Raw genomic sequence first — 12,288 nt, forward strand, 5'->3', positions numbered from 1 at the left:
GGCTGAACTAGGGCGATCTTTGAACCTTCGTAGGTTTGGTCGACTGTGGCTATGGATCAATTAGCTGAGCTAAAATGTTTGGTTGGCTGGCCTATTTTAAAAAGTAAAGACCGGTTGCCCGAGGAAAAGTGGAAAAGTCAAATTCATAGTTCGGTCGACCGTGAAAGGTGAGTTCAAACTAGGTCGGTTGACCGAGCCATATTAAAGTTTGACTTTTGACTTAGCTCGGTTGGCTGAGCAAATTTGAACTGAAAATAGTTCGGTCAATCAAGGCTTTTTAATCAAGCCAAAAAATCCAACGTCAGTCAACCGAAGTCTTTGCAAACTTCATTTTATCTATAATCTTTGACCCTAATCAATTTGTTAGTAAGAAAAAGTTTTTCCGTGAAAAGTGTTGGTCCCTAGGGTCTGTTTATAGTTATTTTGAGCTTACATTCACATCATGTATGTAATACATTATTACATACTAAAACTTAAATACTAAATGCATTTACAATACAAAAATAAACGTTTTCTTCTTCTTTTGCTCTTCCCTTCTCCATGGAATGCGCAGTTGATGTGAGTTTTAAGTTCTACTGACATCCATTTTTCAGTATCTGTACTGAAATGATAACCTATTCACATGTTAAATGCATACATAAGATGTCGATACTTTGTCGACATCAAAATAGAGATTGGACTCAAAAAGTTAATACTATATTTTTTACATAATAATAAATAATATATATTATAAATAAATATACATATTGATTTGATTTGGATAACTATCTATTCATGAATATTAAAAATTAAAATCGAATTAATAATAAAAGAATATAAAAATAAATTAAAATGGAATGAAGTGAAATGATTAATTACAATGTTGAGTTCAAGATAATATCAAATTTCAAATATTTTTATATGGCGGCCAATGTGGTTGGATTCATGTGCAGGGCAGGAAAGACGATGACCGACCGACCGACCGACCCACCGCCAAGCACCGTCCTGGACGCTTAAGGGCCATTCCACTGCCACGTGGCTACCCACGATTGACCTCGCTGCTCAAGGGCCGGTAATAGAGGGAGGCCCATATCATCAGCAGGGTCCAATCATTCTTCTCCACCGCTACTTGCAATTGTCAAGTGGGAACCTCCGACCCATCAATTCCCATCCACGTAGGACACGGAGGGAGTGCGTGCGACTGTGGAGTTTAAGAGAGAGGGAGAAAGAAAGGAGGAGATTTGGAGAGAGAAAAGGAGCTTTTGGGTGGGGAGAGAGATCGGAATTTGGTGAAAATTTTTGAATCTGGTAAAGCCCTGTCCCGCATACCCCCTCCAACAAAAGAAAAAAACAAAAAAAAGAGAGGGTAAAGGCCGCTCCTGGGTCGATGCCGCCTGATTCTCGGCAATGTCGCAGTGAGAATGAACCTGCAGCGTTAGCCACCACTTCTTTTAACGATTCTCCATCATCGTCATCATCATCATCATCGTCGTCGTGCAGCGATCAAGCCCAAGTTCTCACCACCAGTCCAACCCAAACCCAGAATTTCATATCTCCTGTCTCATAAGCTCGAATACAGAGGAATAAAGAGGAAGCGAATGCGCAGGTATCTTCTGAACAAATTGAGTCCTTATATGTGATTCAATCTTATGAGGGCATTTGGATTTTGATTTGATGATGCTCATCTCGATTTTTTATTGGTACCCAATTGGAAATCGCTCTCAATCTGCGAATTCTATGCTATTTTCTGCTGACGCCATCTTTTGATTGGAAATGATGAGACTGCGTCTTACAATTTTCGATTGATTCATATTCTCCTGTTTGTCATTGATATAACGGTTTATTTTCTAGAGATTTTTCCTCCTTGAATTTGTGTACTACCGTTGCCGCGTTGCTTTTGTTAATATTTGCTGAAAGAGCAAATGATCCACTAAAATACAGCTTTCATTTGTCAATTTCTCAGACTTTCAGACGACAAGATTTCGTGGGTCATCAAGCATATGTTTCTTCTGCGTGTCTTGTAGACATTCAGTAAAACTTTCTGTATGAATCATTGGATTTGCTTGGGATTCTGTGTATGGAAGCAATTAGCGTTAAGTCCAGTTGTTCTACGTTGTTGAGAGTTGCAGCCGAAAAGAACACCTCTTGTTTACATTGATTTGATAGTGAAACTCGGGGGAATTTTGTGCATGATTTATTATGGCAGTCATATGACGTGCAAATGCATTCTTCTATTCTTGTTGTCTTCCAACATAAGCTGAAGAATTTAAGAAGGAGAGCAAAGTAAGAAAAAAAAGGGCTTTAGTCAATGTGGACTAAAGAACTAGTAGTGAATCCAGTGATTAGTTGAATGATATAATGAGACTTTCCTGCTCGTTGATTCTGAATTCAGAAGCTGAATCTCAATGGCCTAGGAAAATCCCCTTATGCTGGTAGACAGTAACTGCACCATGACAAGTGAGATACCTGGCTACACAGGTCACTGGGTCCAGCAACAATCAGCTCCTGTTGTTTCAAATGACAGTGGCTTGATGGGAAAGAATGCATATAATAATGTCAGTGTACAGACTGGTGAAGAGTTCTCTGAGTTTCTTCAGGATCGCATTGCTCTAAGAAGAGTTCCTGTTGCACCTAATATGGCTCAAAGCTGTGAGAAGAGAGTTGGGTTTAATTTCAATCAGAATTGTGAGCCGCGGCATGAAGATCTTACTGGAATTCTTGGGTCAAGGATAATGGACTCTGAATGTGGTCCTGGTATCTACGAGTCTGATTATGCAAGAGGGCATGCCATCGAGGGTGATAGTGGGGCTTATATTGAGAGGGAAAGAAGATATTGCAAAGAAGATTGTGCTGGTGGAGATGGTTTTAGAAAAGCAGCTGGTGAAACAAATTTGGAATGGGTTGGTTTCAAACCAACTGCTCCACCCATTTATGTATCCGAGTCCCCTTCTTCCTATCACCCTTATGGGTCAGGAGCTTCAGATGGTTCACAATCTGGTAAGTTGAAGTTTCTTTGTAGTTTTGGTGGAAAATTCTTGCCGAGGCCAGCTGATGGGAAACTTAGATATGTGCGTGGAGAGACACATATTATTTCTGTAAAACAAAATGTTTCATGGGAAGAACTTGAGAAAAAAACTTCTGGTATTTGCTTCCAACCTCACACAATCAAGTACCAGCTTCCAGGTGAGGATCTTGATGCCCTTATATCTGTGTCTTCTGATGAGGATCTTCAGAACATGATAGAGGAATACCATGGGCTTGAAAGGCTTGGCGGCTCTCAGAGACTTCGTATTTTTCTGATTCCACTGTGTGAACCAGAAAGCACATCTTGCTTTGACACAAGCAGTATTCAGCAGACTAATCGTGATTATCAATATGTTGCTGCTGTGAACAGCTTAATAGATCCTAGTCCTCAAAATAACTGTAGTGGCCAATGTCCAGCAAGCCCAGCTAATCAAATGGGAACTAATTTGGTTCAGAATCTAAGCTTTCACAAAAATCCTCCCACTTTGTTGCATCCTTTAGAGAATAAGGGCTGTGTTAATGTCATGCAACCTACTCAGTTTTTACATGAGCCTCAGAATATGTTCAGGCCTCCCTATCAGTCTCCTCCCTTTTCTCCATTGCCTGGTCAGCAAGGAGATTCCAAGAATGTCCACATACAATCGCACAAGGATAACTCTTGTCAGGGAAGCAATGAAAGCAGCAGCTCTTTTATAACCCTTCAAGTACAACCTCAACCTCAAACCTCTTTTATCAATTCTTCTGTCTATTATCATCCAACACAGAGGGCTGTAAATGTGATGAATTTGCACCACCCTAATTTGCCAGTTGATGCCAGTCACTCGCACCGACCCCATGAAGTGCATTTCCACAACCGCAGTCCGAGCAGTGAATATGTGGCTTCTGTTGTTCTTGATCAAAATAATAATGATTTTGATGGATACTTAGGTGAGAGGCCTATCCTTAAGGAACGGACATTCCACTCTGAAAAGCCGAGCTCACGCCCAGAAGATCCTATGAGTCTGTTTTCAGGATCTAATGATCCTGTTGGTTCTTCTCACGGGATGCCACATGCATTTTCTGATCCACAGCTGCAGCAGCAAGGAGGGAGGTCAATTTACTGTTCCCAGGAAGGAACAAGTCCATCTTCCCCTTTAAGTTTTGCAAATACACAGTTATCTTCACTTCCAGTATCTGGTGCCTTGCAAGGAATATCAATGCAGCCATATGAGAATACGGCTCTTCTCAATCCCCAAGCAGAAAACAAGATCGAAGATATTGGGCCTACAGGCTTTGAGAGCAGATTAGATACGCTTGATTGGTCTCTGTGTTCAGAATCATCTAGCAGGAAGGAACCTATTCATGGGGTTAACAATAGTCCTAATGAGAAATATGAAGCGGACACAGGAGATGTAAATAAACCCAGTTTAACTAACCATGATAACAATAATCCTTTGATTCACAACTTGATGAATAGGATTGATGCAAAAGACCCATTTTTGCATCAGGATGGCAATCTTTTTGACAGTATCTCACCTGCTATTGCCATGGAATGTAAGATAAATATGCCAAACATCAACTGCAACCCAACATCTACCCATGGTGTTAACACTTCTAATGAAGATGTACAAGTCTCTAAGGTTCTGGTTCCTACATTGAGCACCAATTCAGAACCTTCTGCAGATACTCAAAACTCCCTCTTGGATGAAAACCCCACATGTACCCATGGTGTTAATGCTTCTAAAGAAGGGTTACAAGTCTCAAAGGTTCTGACTCCGACATTGGACATTAATTTGGAACCTTTTGCAGATACCCAAAACTCCCTCTGGGATGAGACTGCATCTGATCAACTTGTCAAGGGCCAAGAAAATGCCAGAGACCAGTGGCCTTGTTTGACTACTATGGTCAGTAGTGAACTAGGAAGTAATGCATCATTGACCACCGAAATTGCAGGCACATTTCCTAGTCCCAAGCAACAGTCTTGTGGTGACAATACTCTGACTGATTTGCTTAGTGTGCAATCCAGTGTCCTCATCTCTGATGATCCCTCTGGGTTGCAACCTGCTGTAAGTCAGAAAGATATGAATGTCCAACAACCCATGATAATAAGCTCTGGAGATCCATCTCCTGCAGTTTTTGATGATGCAGATCTGAGCTCAAACTTGCAGAAGTGTTTAACCCCCCAATTGTTGGAGAATCCAGCAAAAGATACTGCTCATAGGAGGGAGGTATCTATCCTCAATGCTTACTGTGAAGATGAACCTGATCTGGAGATTGAATTTGTGGGTCCCAGTGGATCTGCTTGTGAAAATTCAAAGCTAGAAGATATTTTATTGGCCCAAACAAAGCCCCTAGATAGATGTAGTGAAAAGAGTCAGGTGGAGTCTGTGGTCACTGTGGAAGATATGACTGATAATATGGCTCCTGTCAATAGATCGTTCACAACAGTTGTCCCACATGTAGCGAATGCAAGTGGTGAAATTCTATCCCCCAGTCCACCAGAGCCAGAAAGCATTATTCCAGAGTTTGAGGTAACACTTTTATTTACTGTCTTTAGCTGGTTTTAAAATTTACTATGCAATTGCAGTTCTCAACCGTTGCCTGGTTTTATATAGGAAACTAAAACTGATGATAGAGATAAGGATGAATCTATCAGTGATGCAATGATAGCAGAAATAGAAGCTGGCATCTATGGGTTGCAGGTTTGGTTCCAGTATCTTAATATCTCTTCAGTTTGAATCCTTTTGTTTTGTTGCATAAATACCTCTTAAAAATGGTTCTGTGCTGAATTTTCTGTTTTGTTATCTGGCTAACAAATAGAGCAGGTTATGCATTATTAGGGCATTGCAGGCCTTGTCCAGGAAAATGAAGAAACATATATTTTTTTCTGTAGAAAAAGCAGCTGTCTGGTAAAGGAACAAAAGAAAATCAAAAAGAGAAGAAAAGGACAAGATGTCTTAAAAAATGAAAATAAAATCAGAATGAAGTTAAAGAAAGAAGTGAATGAAAACAAAGTCATTAATGTAGATAAAACTGTCCAAGGATCTACTGTTAAAGTAGAGATGCAGAGATATTGATAAGTAATCTTAACAGGTGAGGTTGAGCATATTCTCAAGGCCCACTCAATTAACTAATTTATAGTGACAACAGGAGTGTCACCATTAATGACAGTGTTAGATAGCCTGGTTGAGAAACCTTCTTCAAAACAATAAAAATCCCCAAATTCTGCTCTAGTGGTATCTATCCACTATCCCTTAAAAACTAGAGATAATATGAACTTAATAGAAATAATAAAGATAATATGTGGCCTGTGATCCCTGAAGATAACCCCATACCTAGTGGATTGTTAACCCTATGTTTGAGAAGTCCTTTGATTTGAATTTGTATTGGATTTGGATAAAATGTTATATAAAATTGTATTGAAATTTGTCCAAATCCACTCATCCAAATCCAAGGACTGAAATCCATGCTCCTAAACGCAGTTGCTTTTACTATTCTTGTAGTAGGTTGGTGGATCAATTTATCACCTAGCAAAAGAGAATTAAAGTTAGTATATCAAACTGATCTCACTCTCTTGAAATTTATCAAAAAGGATGCCTTCAGATTCATAAGAGGTACTGGCTCCCACCACCTCACCCCCACCCCCAGCTCCCCGCCCCAGAAAGGTAATTGGTTTCTTTCCCATCAGATTTGTAAAGTATATGGAAAGAGTTACTGTGTGCAATAATGTGAGAAAGAGAAAACCCAAATTAGAGCCAGCTTGCTACTTATATATAGAATATGGAGAGAATTATTATATGGTATGTGGTAGAGAAAATACAAATTAGGTCCAGATTGCTAATTGCATGTATATTAAATACTTTAAAACTAGAATTACTGCAATACACTTAATGCCTTATAACCTCATGAGTTATAAACCCACTGGAGAATGGATATTAATCATGTGTAGCTTCTTATACATATCAGAAACAGACCCCTTCCCTTGACCTTTGTGAAGATATCACCTGCTTTATCTACTTTTTTTTTCTTCTATTTCTTCTTTATTTTTTCCTTCCTCCACTCTTTGTTTTCATATTCCACTTCTTTCGGTGAATTTCTTTGTTCAAGATTGTCAGAAACCATTGTGATTTTGTTGTAGAAGAGTTATGAGTTTTGAAATTAACATATTATCCTGGGATAATCTTTCACAACTAATTCTCAAAGGAATTCAAGAAAAGGAAATGGGAAAGAAAGGATAACAGAAGAACAGGAGAAATAGAATGAGAAAGGGAAGGAGAGCAGAATTGAGTTAGATCCCTTGTTCCAACACCAATTTGAGTTTGTTGAGATTATAGAGAGAACTAGGAATGGAATTATGCGAGAAAGAAAAAAGCCAAATTTTCACTCATTATACACACACACACACACACAGATATATATAGTTGTTGAATGCTAGAATTACGTCAGTATCCATATGAACTTGTACCTTCTTGCTCTTTTTTCTAATATATTTCAAATATGTAAGCTAGTTTGGAAACAATTTTGCATCTCTTTCCCATAGAAACCAAATTACTGCTTGAAAAGTTGAAGTTTAAATAAATCTATCAAGCCCTCCTCCAAAGGGGCAACATGACATCAAACCCTTGAATGCAGAAAAGTGCAACCTGAAGCCAAGCTGAATGACTAGTACCATAATATAGAACTCGAGGGGCAGTATTTGAACAAGATAACGTATAATCGTTCTTTGCTCTTTGACAAGCAATGATTCTATCTAGTAATTTAATTGTAAGATGCATTAAAGAACTGGAAATCAACTTAGGGAAAAGACCTTTGTTTTCACTTCGGACATTTATAAATTTATAATATAAAAAGTTTATTATTTATTTAAAATAAACACCCAATAAACTATTAACTAATCAAACAATCCCTTGGTGCAATTCTTTTGAATTAATCTAGAAGGGTTTACCCATGGTTTGGCTTCTTGTCCTATGTCTTCGTAATATTTTCGCATTTTGGGGTGTGTTTCTAATTTGATGTATTTTGAGGGGTATTTGTGTAATTTCTTGTATCATAGACTTTCTTATAAACAGTGTGTGAAAGTCATGCAAGAGGTGGTTTTTGATGAATTTGAATCGAAAGTGAACATGTGATTTCCACCCTTGGATCTCCTCCTCTTCTTCCCCTTCCTGTCCTTTCTCTCTCTCCCCCAAATTGTATGTTGGTTGTAATTCGATTATGCTGCCTGGTGTTGGCTTTCTTTCACAAAATATATAAAAAAAGGGGAGTATTTTTGACACATCAATTGTATTTGGACTAGTCAATTTTTGGTCACATGTTGCATTCACAATGGATAGTGAGATTAATAACTAGCCACTTAGCATTCATTCTAAATTTTCTTACAAGTTGCATGGTTTGAAACTTGTATTTATTATATTAGTAATCATATAAACAGAAGGGCTAACATGTCCTGCATGATAGGGGTGTGCATGGTATGGTTTGGTGCGGTAAGGAGGAATGTTGAAACTAAACAAAAATTTTCAGTTTAAGAATTTTTCGAACTGAACCAAGCAGTTTTTTAGTATAGAAGCCCAACCAAATTGAACTGAAATGTTATGGTTTGGTTTCTAATTCAATTTGAGCCATTATTTAGCCTAGTACATGAGCCCAAATATGATATATTATGTATATATATTTACATGAATGTACACATACACACATATGTACATGCATGCATAAATACATACATATGTATGTGTTTGTGTGTGTGTATATGCGTGTATGCATGCATGCACATAGGTACACATGAACATGTGTGCATTTGTGTTTGCGTGCATGTAGCTTTAGAAAAATGGAAAATCAAATGAACACTTTAACGTATTGAGTAGATTTTGAAACCAACTGTATTTTTTGGCCAAACCAAATCACACTGCCAAATTGAATCGGATTCTATTAGATTGAATGAAGGGCCCAACTCCTAGGATCATCCAAATATGAAAAGGGTTCGTATACTTGAGGTTGTAATTTTCCCAAAAGTGGAGAGGCTGGTTTGATTTGGATAATATGGTTGGAAAATGGTTGTTGCAATGCCCAAGAGAGCACTATTGTTGCTAGAATGAGGGAGACAGATGGGAGAGTTGATTGTTTTATGGTAATTTATCCTTGGTTAACCTCTGCTGACCTTCTCTGTCATTGGATCCTAAAATTCATGATCCCTGGGATTGGACCCTTGAATAAAGGTCAAAGGTACATCATGAACCTTCTCCTGCTAACATATATTAAGGAATTTGCAAGGTTGGTTCTTGCCTTGTTGATAGTTTGTCATCTACCTTGTTTATGATCACCATAGCACTCACACTAATTGGTTTAGTGTATATGCTAGATACCTTTAATACTTGAAAGCCTTTTGGTTCCTTTTCTTTCCACCTGATCGAAAAGATAGTGAGAGGAATCAGGGACGTGTCTGTTCTCTTCTCTTTCCTAGAATAAGTTCACTCCCCGGCCCAAATCTCCTTCTCAACTGCTTGGCTGTAAGCCCCTGTGCCTGGTCAGAGCTAGATTCCTAGAGCTCCACGACCATGAACAGTGGAGGAGGATATGAACGGATTCAACATCATCTCACACAAGAAAAACCTATTAACAGGAGGTATGTCCCTTTTATGAAGGTTGTTAATAGTAAGAACTTTTTCCAATGCTGGTTATGTAAAGAAGGGAACTTTGGCAGGAGTGGGAGTCTTCAAAATGCCTTTCTAGGGGAACGTGGGACTGATATCATTTGTGTAGCTTCTTACAGTAGGTACTGATGAAAAATAATGCCATTTTTATCAATGGTCCACCTTGGATTATCTGAAGTGCAGCAAGTGCTGCCAGAGGGGGCATGCTGTAATTTTGCCAAGAAAATCAGAAAATTTGTCAAGTTCGTAGTTGCTAGCACTTCCAACAGGTATGTCCAGCATGGCTCCATTATTTTAAAGATGATAAAACAAACTATCTCATGCATCTCTGTCCTGTGCCAAGCTGAATAGGTCAAGGAATTGTGTGCAAAGAAGTGATGTTCCATGCCAAATATCATGCAAGAAGATGTTGATATGTCCATTACCCACAGTGAATTTGGTTAAAGCGAAGAAATTATCCCCACCTTTCTGGATCTACTTCCAACCCCCGTCCCTGCATGCATGCGTATTAGCTCACAAGCTTCTCTGTAGATCCGACCATTATGCTTTAGCCCATATTTTGCCACAGTATCATTCTCCAATTGAGATTTTTCTCCTTTGTGAAGCTCCAGAGCCATTTTCCAAGCAAGCTTTGCTGAACTCAACAAGCTATCTAATCCCTAAACCCCTTAAATGAAAGGGCTATTGGAGGACTTACATGTAGAGTTTTTTCTCCTTGAATTTCCAGAGTCATTTGTCAAGTAAGCTTTTCTGAACCCAACAAGCGATGCCTAAACCTCTTGAATGAAAGGGCTGTTGGAGTTTGACCAAGTGATACTTAAAAACATCCCCTGTGCTGCCCCAAAGGAATGTTTGGATATCTTTCCAGTCTTTTAGTTCAGAGCTAGGGATAGGGAAGAGGGACATGTAATACATTGGGACCTTGGTGACACTTGCAACTTTTGACAGGTAATTTCTCTTCCAACCTGTGATTTTTTGTTTGTTTGTGCGTGCGTGCGTGTGTGCGTGTGTGTGTTTGCACTTTGCTCCAGAGGCAGCCTAAGAAAGGAGCAAGTAGCAACCACTTGAATGTTATGGAACTCGGAAGACAAGAAAGGGAGATAAAACCCTAATGCTTCAACTCAAGACGAATGCCTTAGGACACTTCATCTCCTTCTCTGTCATCAACTTTGGGGGAGCGAGATTTATTCGTTTCCTTGAGGGTCTTGACTCAAAAGGCTGGAAAAAGCATCATCTAGAAGAGCTGGGCCTTTGAACTTGACTTGCCAATTGCATTGTATTGGGGATTCTCCTCATGTTAGGACTTTGGCAGTTGAAAGGGGGGGAAAATCTTTGGAGCCCTTGCCTCCATCTGCATATGGTCTCCAGAGAGTCAAAAGGCATTTGGCGGCGGTGTCCTTTATTTCTTGCCCCCATCATTGGACCTCCTCGTATAACAGTGAATCTGCAATTATGAGTAGCCTCGCCAGAATGAGTCAAGGTGTAGAAAGAAAGCTCAGATCAGCCCTTGGACGGAGGTGTTTGCTCCCTGCACACTCATTCAAAAGCATGGTGGAGAAAGTAACTAGAAACAAATGGCCTCCACCTCCAGCCCATTCAAATTTGCAAAAATTGGGCCTCCTAACACCAGGCCCAATAGCTTATGAGGCTTTAAGGAGTTCGGAATAGGCCTCTATTTGTTCAAGCCTATTCCCTATTACCATTTTGGTTCTTTTGGTCCCCATTTTGTTCCACCATCTCTTGGCCCTCTTGGTCAGGTGGAAAGGCTAAGTAGAAGCAGTTATCCCCGACTCCCCATCACTTGGATTCTCTAGCTTAAGCCCAAGCCCAGCAAACCCCACTTTGTCAAGCCCACCATACCCCCTTCCCTTGGTGCCTTTGTAACATACCAACATAACGTAGCTACCACTTAATGCTCTAGCTCATTTTGTTCTGTTCAATACAAGAAACGTTGGGAGAATGATTCATCGGGCCTCTTTACCACTGAATCTTTCTTCCTTCCTAATGAAAAAAATCTCCTTCCTTTAGTTTCTTCCCTTGGAGCAACATCATCTCTAAGGCAAAGGTCGTTTCAAAATTTGGACTTTTATCTGAATTGTGATTCTGAATAGGATTGACACACATGATTTGTTAAACACTAGAAGGCCCTAAGAGGCCCTCAACCATGATATGCGTGTGATGTGCTGTGAGTCCAATGAATTGAAGCCTCACTTCTTCCTTCACTGCAGGGTGGAGAACTTTAATACTTCTACTTGATCACTTGGCTCTTCTTTTACCAAGTGTACTATATCTAATATTGAAGTCGAAATTTCTTACATTTTCCTTTGTTTTTGTCGCATGGGTGTGTATTAATTTCAAATATTTGAGAAGCTTCTTGATTGTGTGACTTTTGTCTAGTTCTATTATATTCTATGCAAATCGACGAATGGAATCTTTGTGAATATATTTATTTCATCAAAATACTCAACATCACTTGTTTACGTAAATATGCTGTGTAAGTGAATTTATATTAAAATCAGAGTTTCATATTTCCACTCCTAATTCTGATGAAATGCATATACTGATAAAATGATTGAGAGTTTTTTTTTAATTAATGTTAGATACCACTTTACCTAAAAGCTTAAGCTATTAGGTTGTGGCCAACAATGTATATCAG

At 39.1% G+C, this 12,288-nt stretch overlaps 1 protein-coding gene across 3 annotated transcripts in view; it reads left to right on the forward strand.

Moving 5' to 3' along the window:
• The first annotated feature begins 1,121 nt into the window (after window positions 1-1,121).
• The window catches only part of LOC131155543 (uncharacterized), a 53,098-nt gene continuing 41,931 nt past the window's right edge, over window positions 1,122-12,288 (forward strand). Inside the window, exons 1-3 of one of the 3 annotated variants that reach the window (XM_058108765.1) lie at window positions 1,122-1,585; window positions 1,943-5,513; window positions 5,598-5,684. In XM_058108765.1, the coding sequence (XP_057964748.1) occupies window positions 2,406-5,513; window positions 5,598-5,684 (3,195 nt within the window). In that variant the 5' untranslated portion in view covers window positions 1,122-1,585; window positions 1,943-2,405. Of the gene's footprint in view, window positions 5,514-5,597; window positions 5,685-12,288 lie in introns of all 3 variants that reach the window. The other 2 variants (XM_058108763.1, XM_058108764.1) reach the window with 2 other exon arrangements.

Source organism: Malania oleifera, chromosome 5, assembly GCF_029873635.1.
Source record: "Malania oleifera isolate guangnan ecotype guangnan chromosome 5, ASM2987363v1, whole genome shotgun sequence".
Classification (NCBI taxonomy): domain Eukaryota; kingdom Viridiplantae; phylum Streptophyta; class Magnoliopsida; order Santalales; family Ximeniaceae; genus Malania; species Malania oleifera.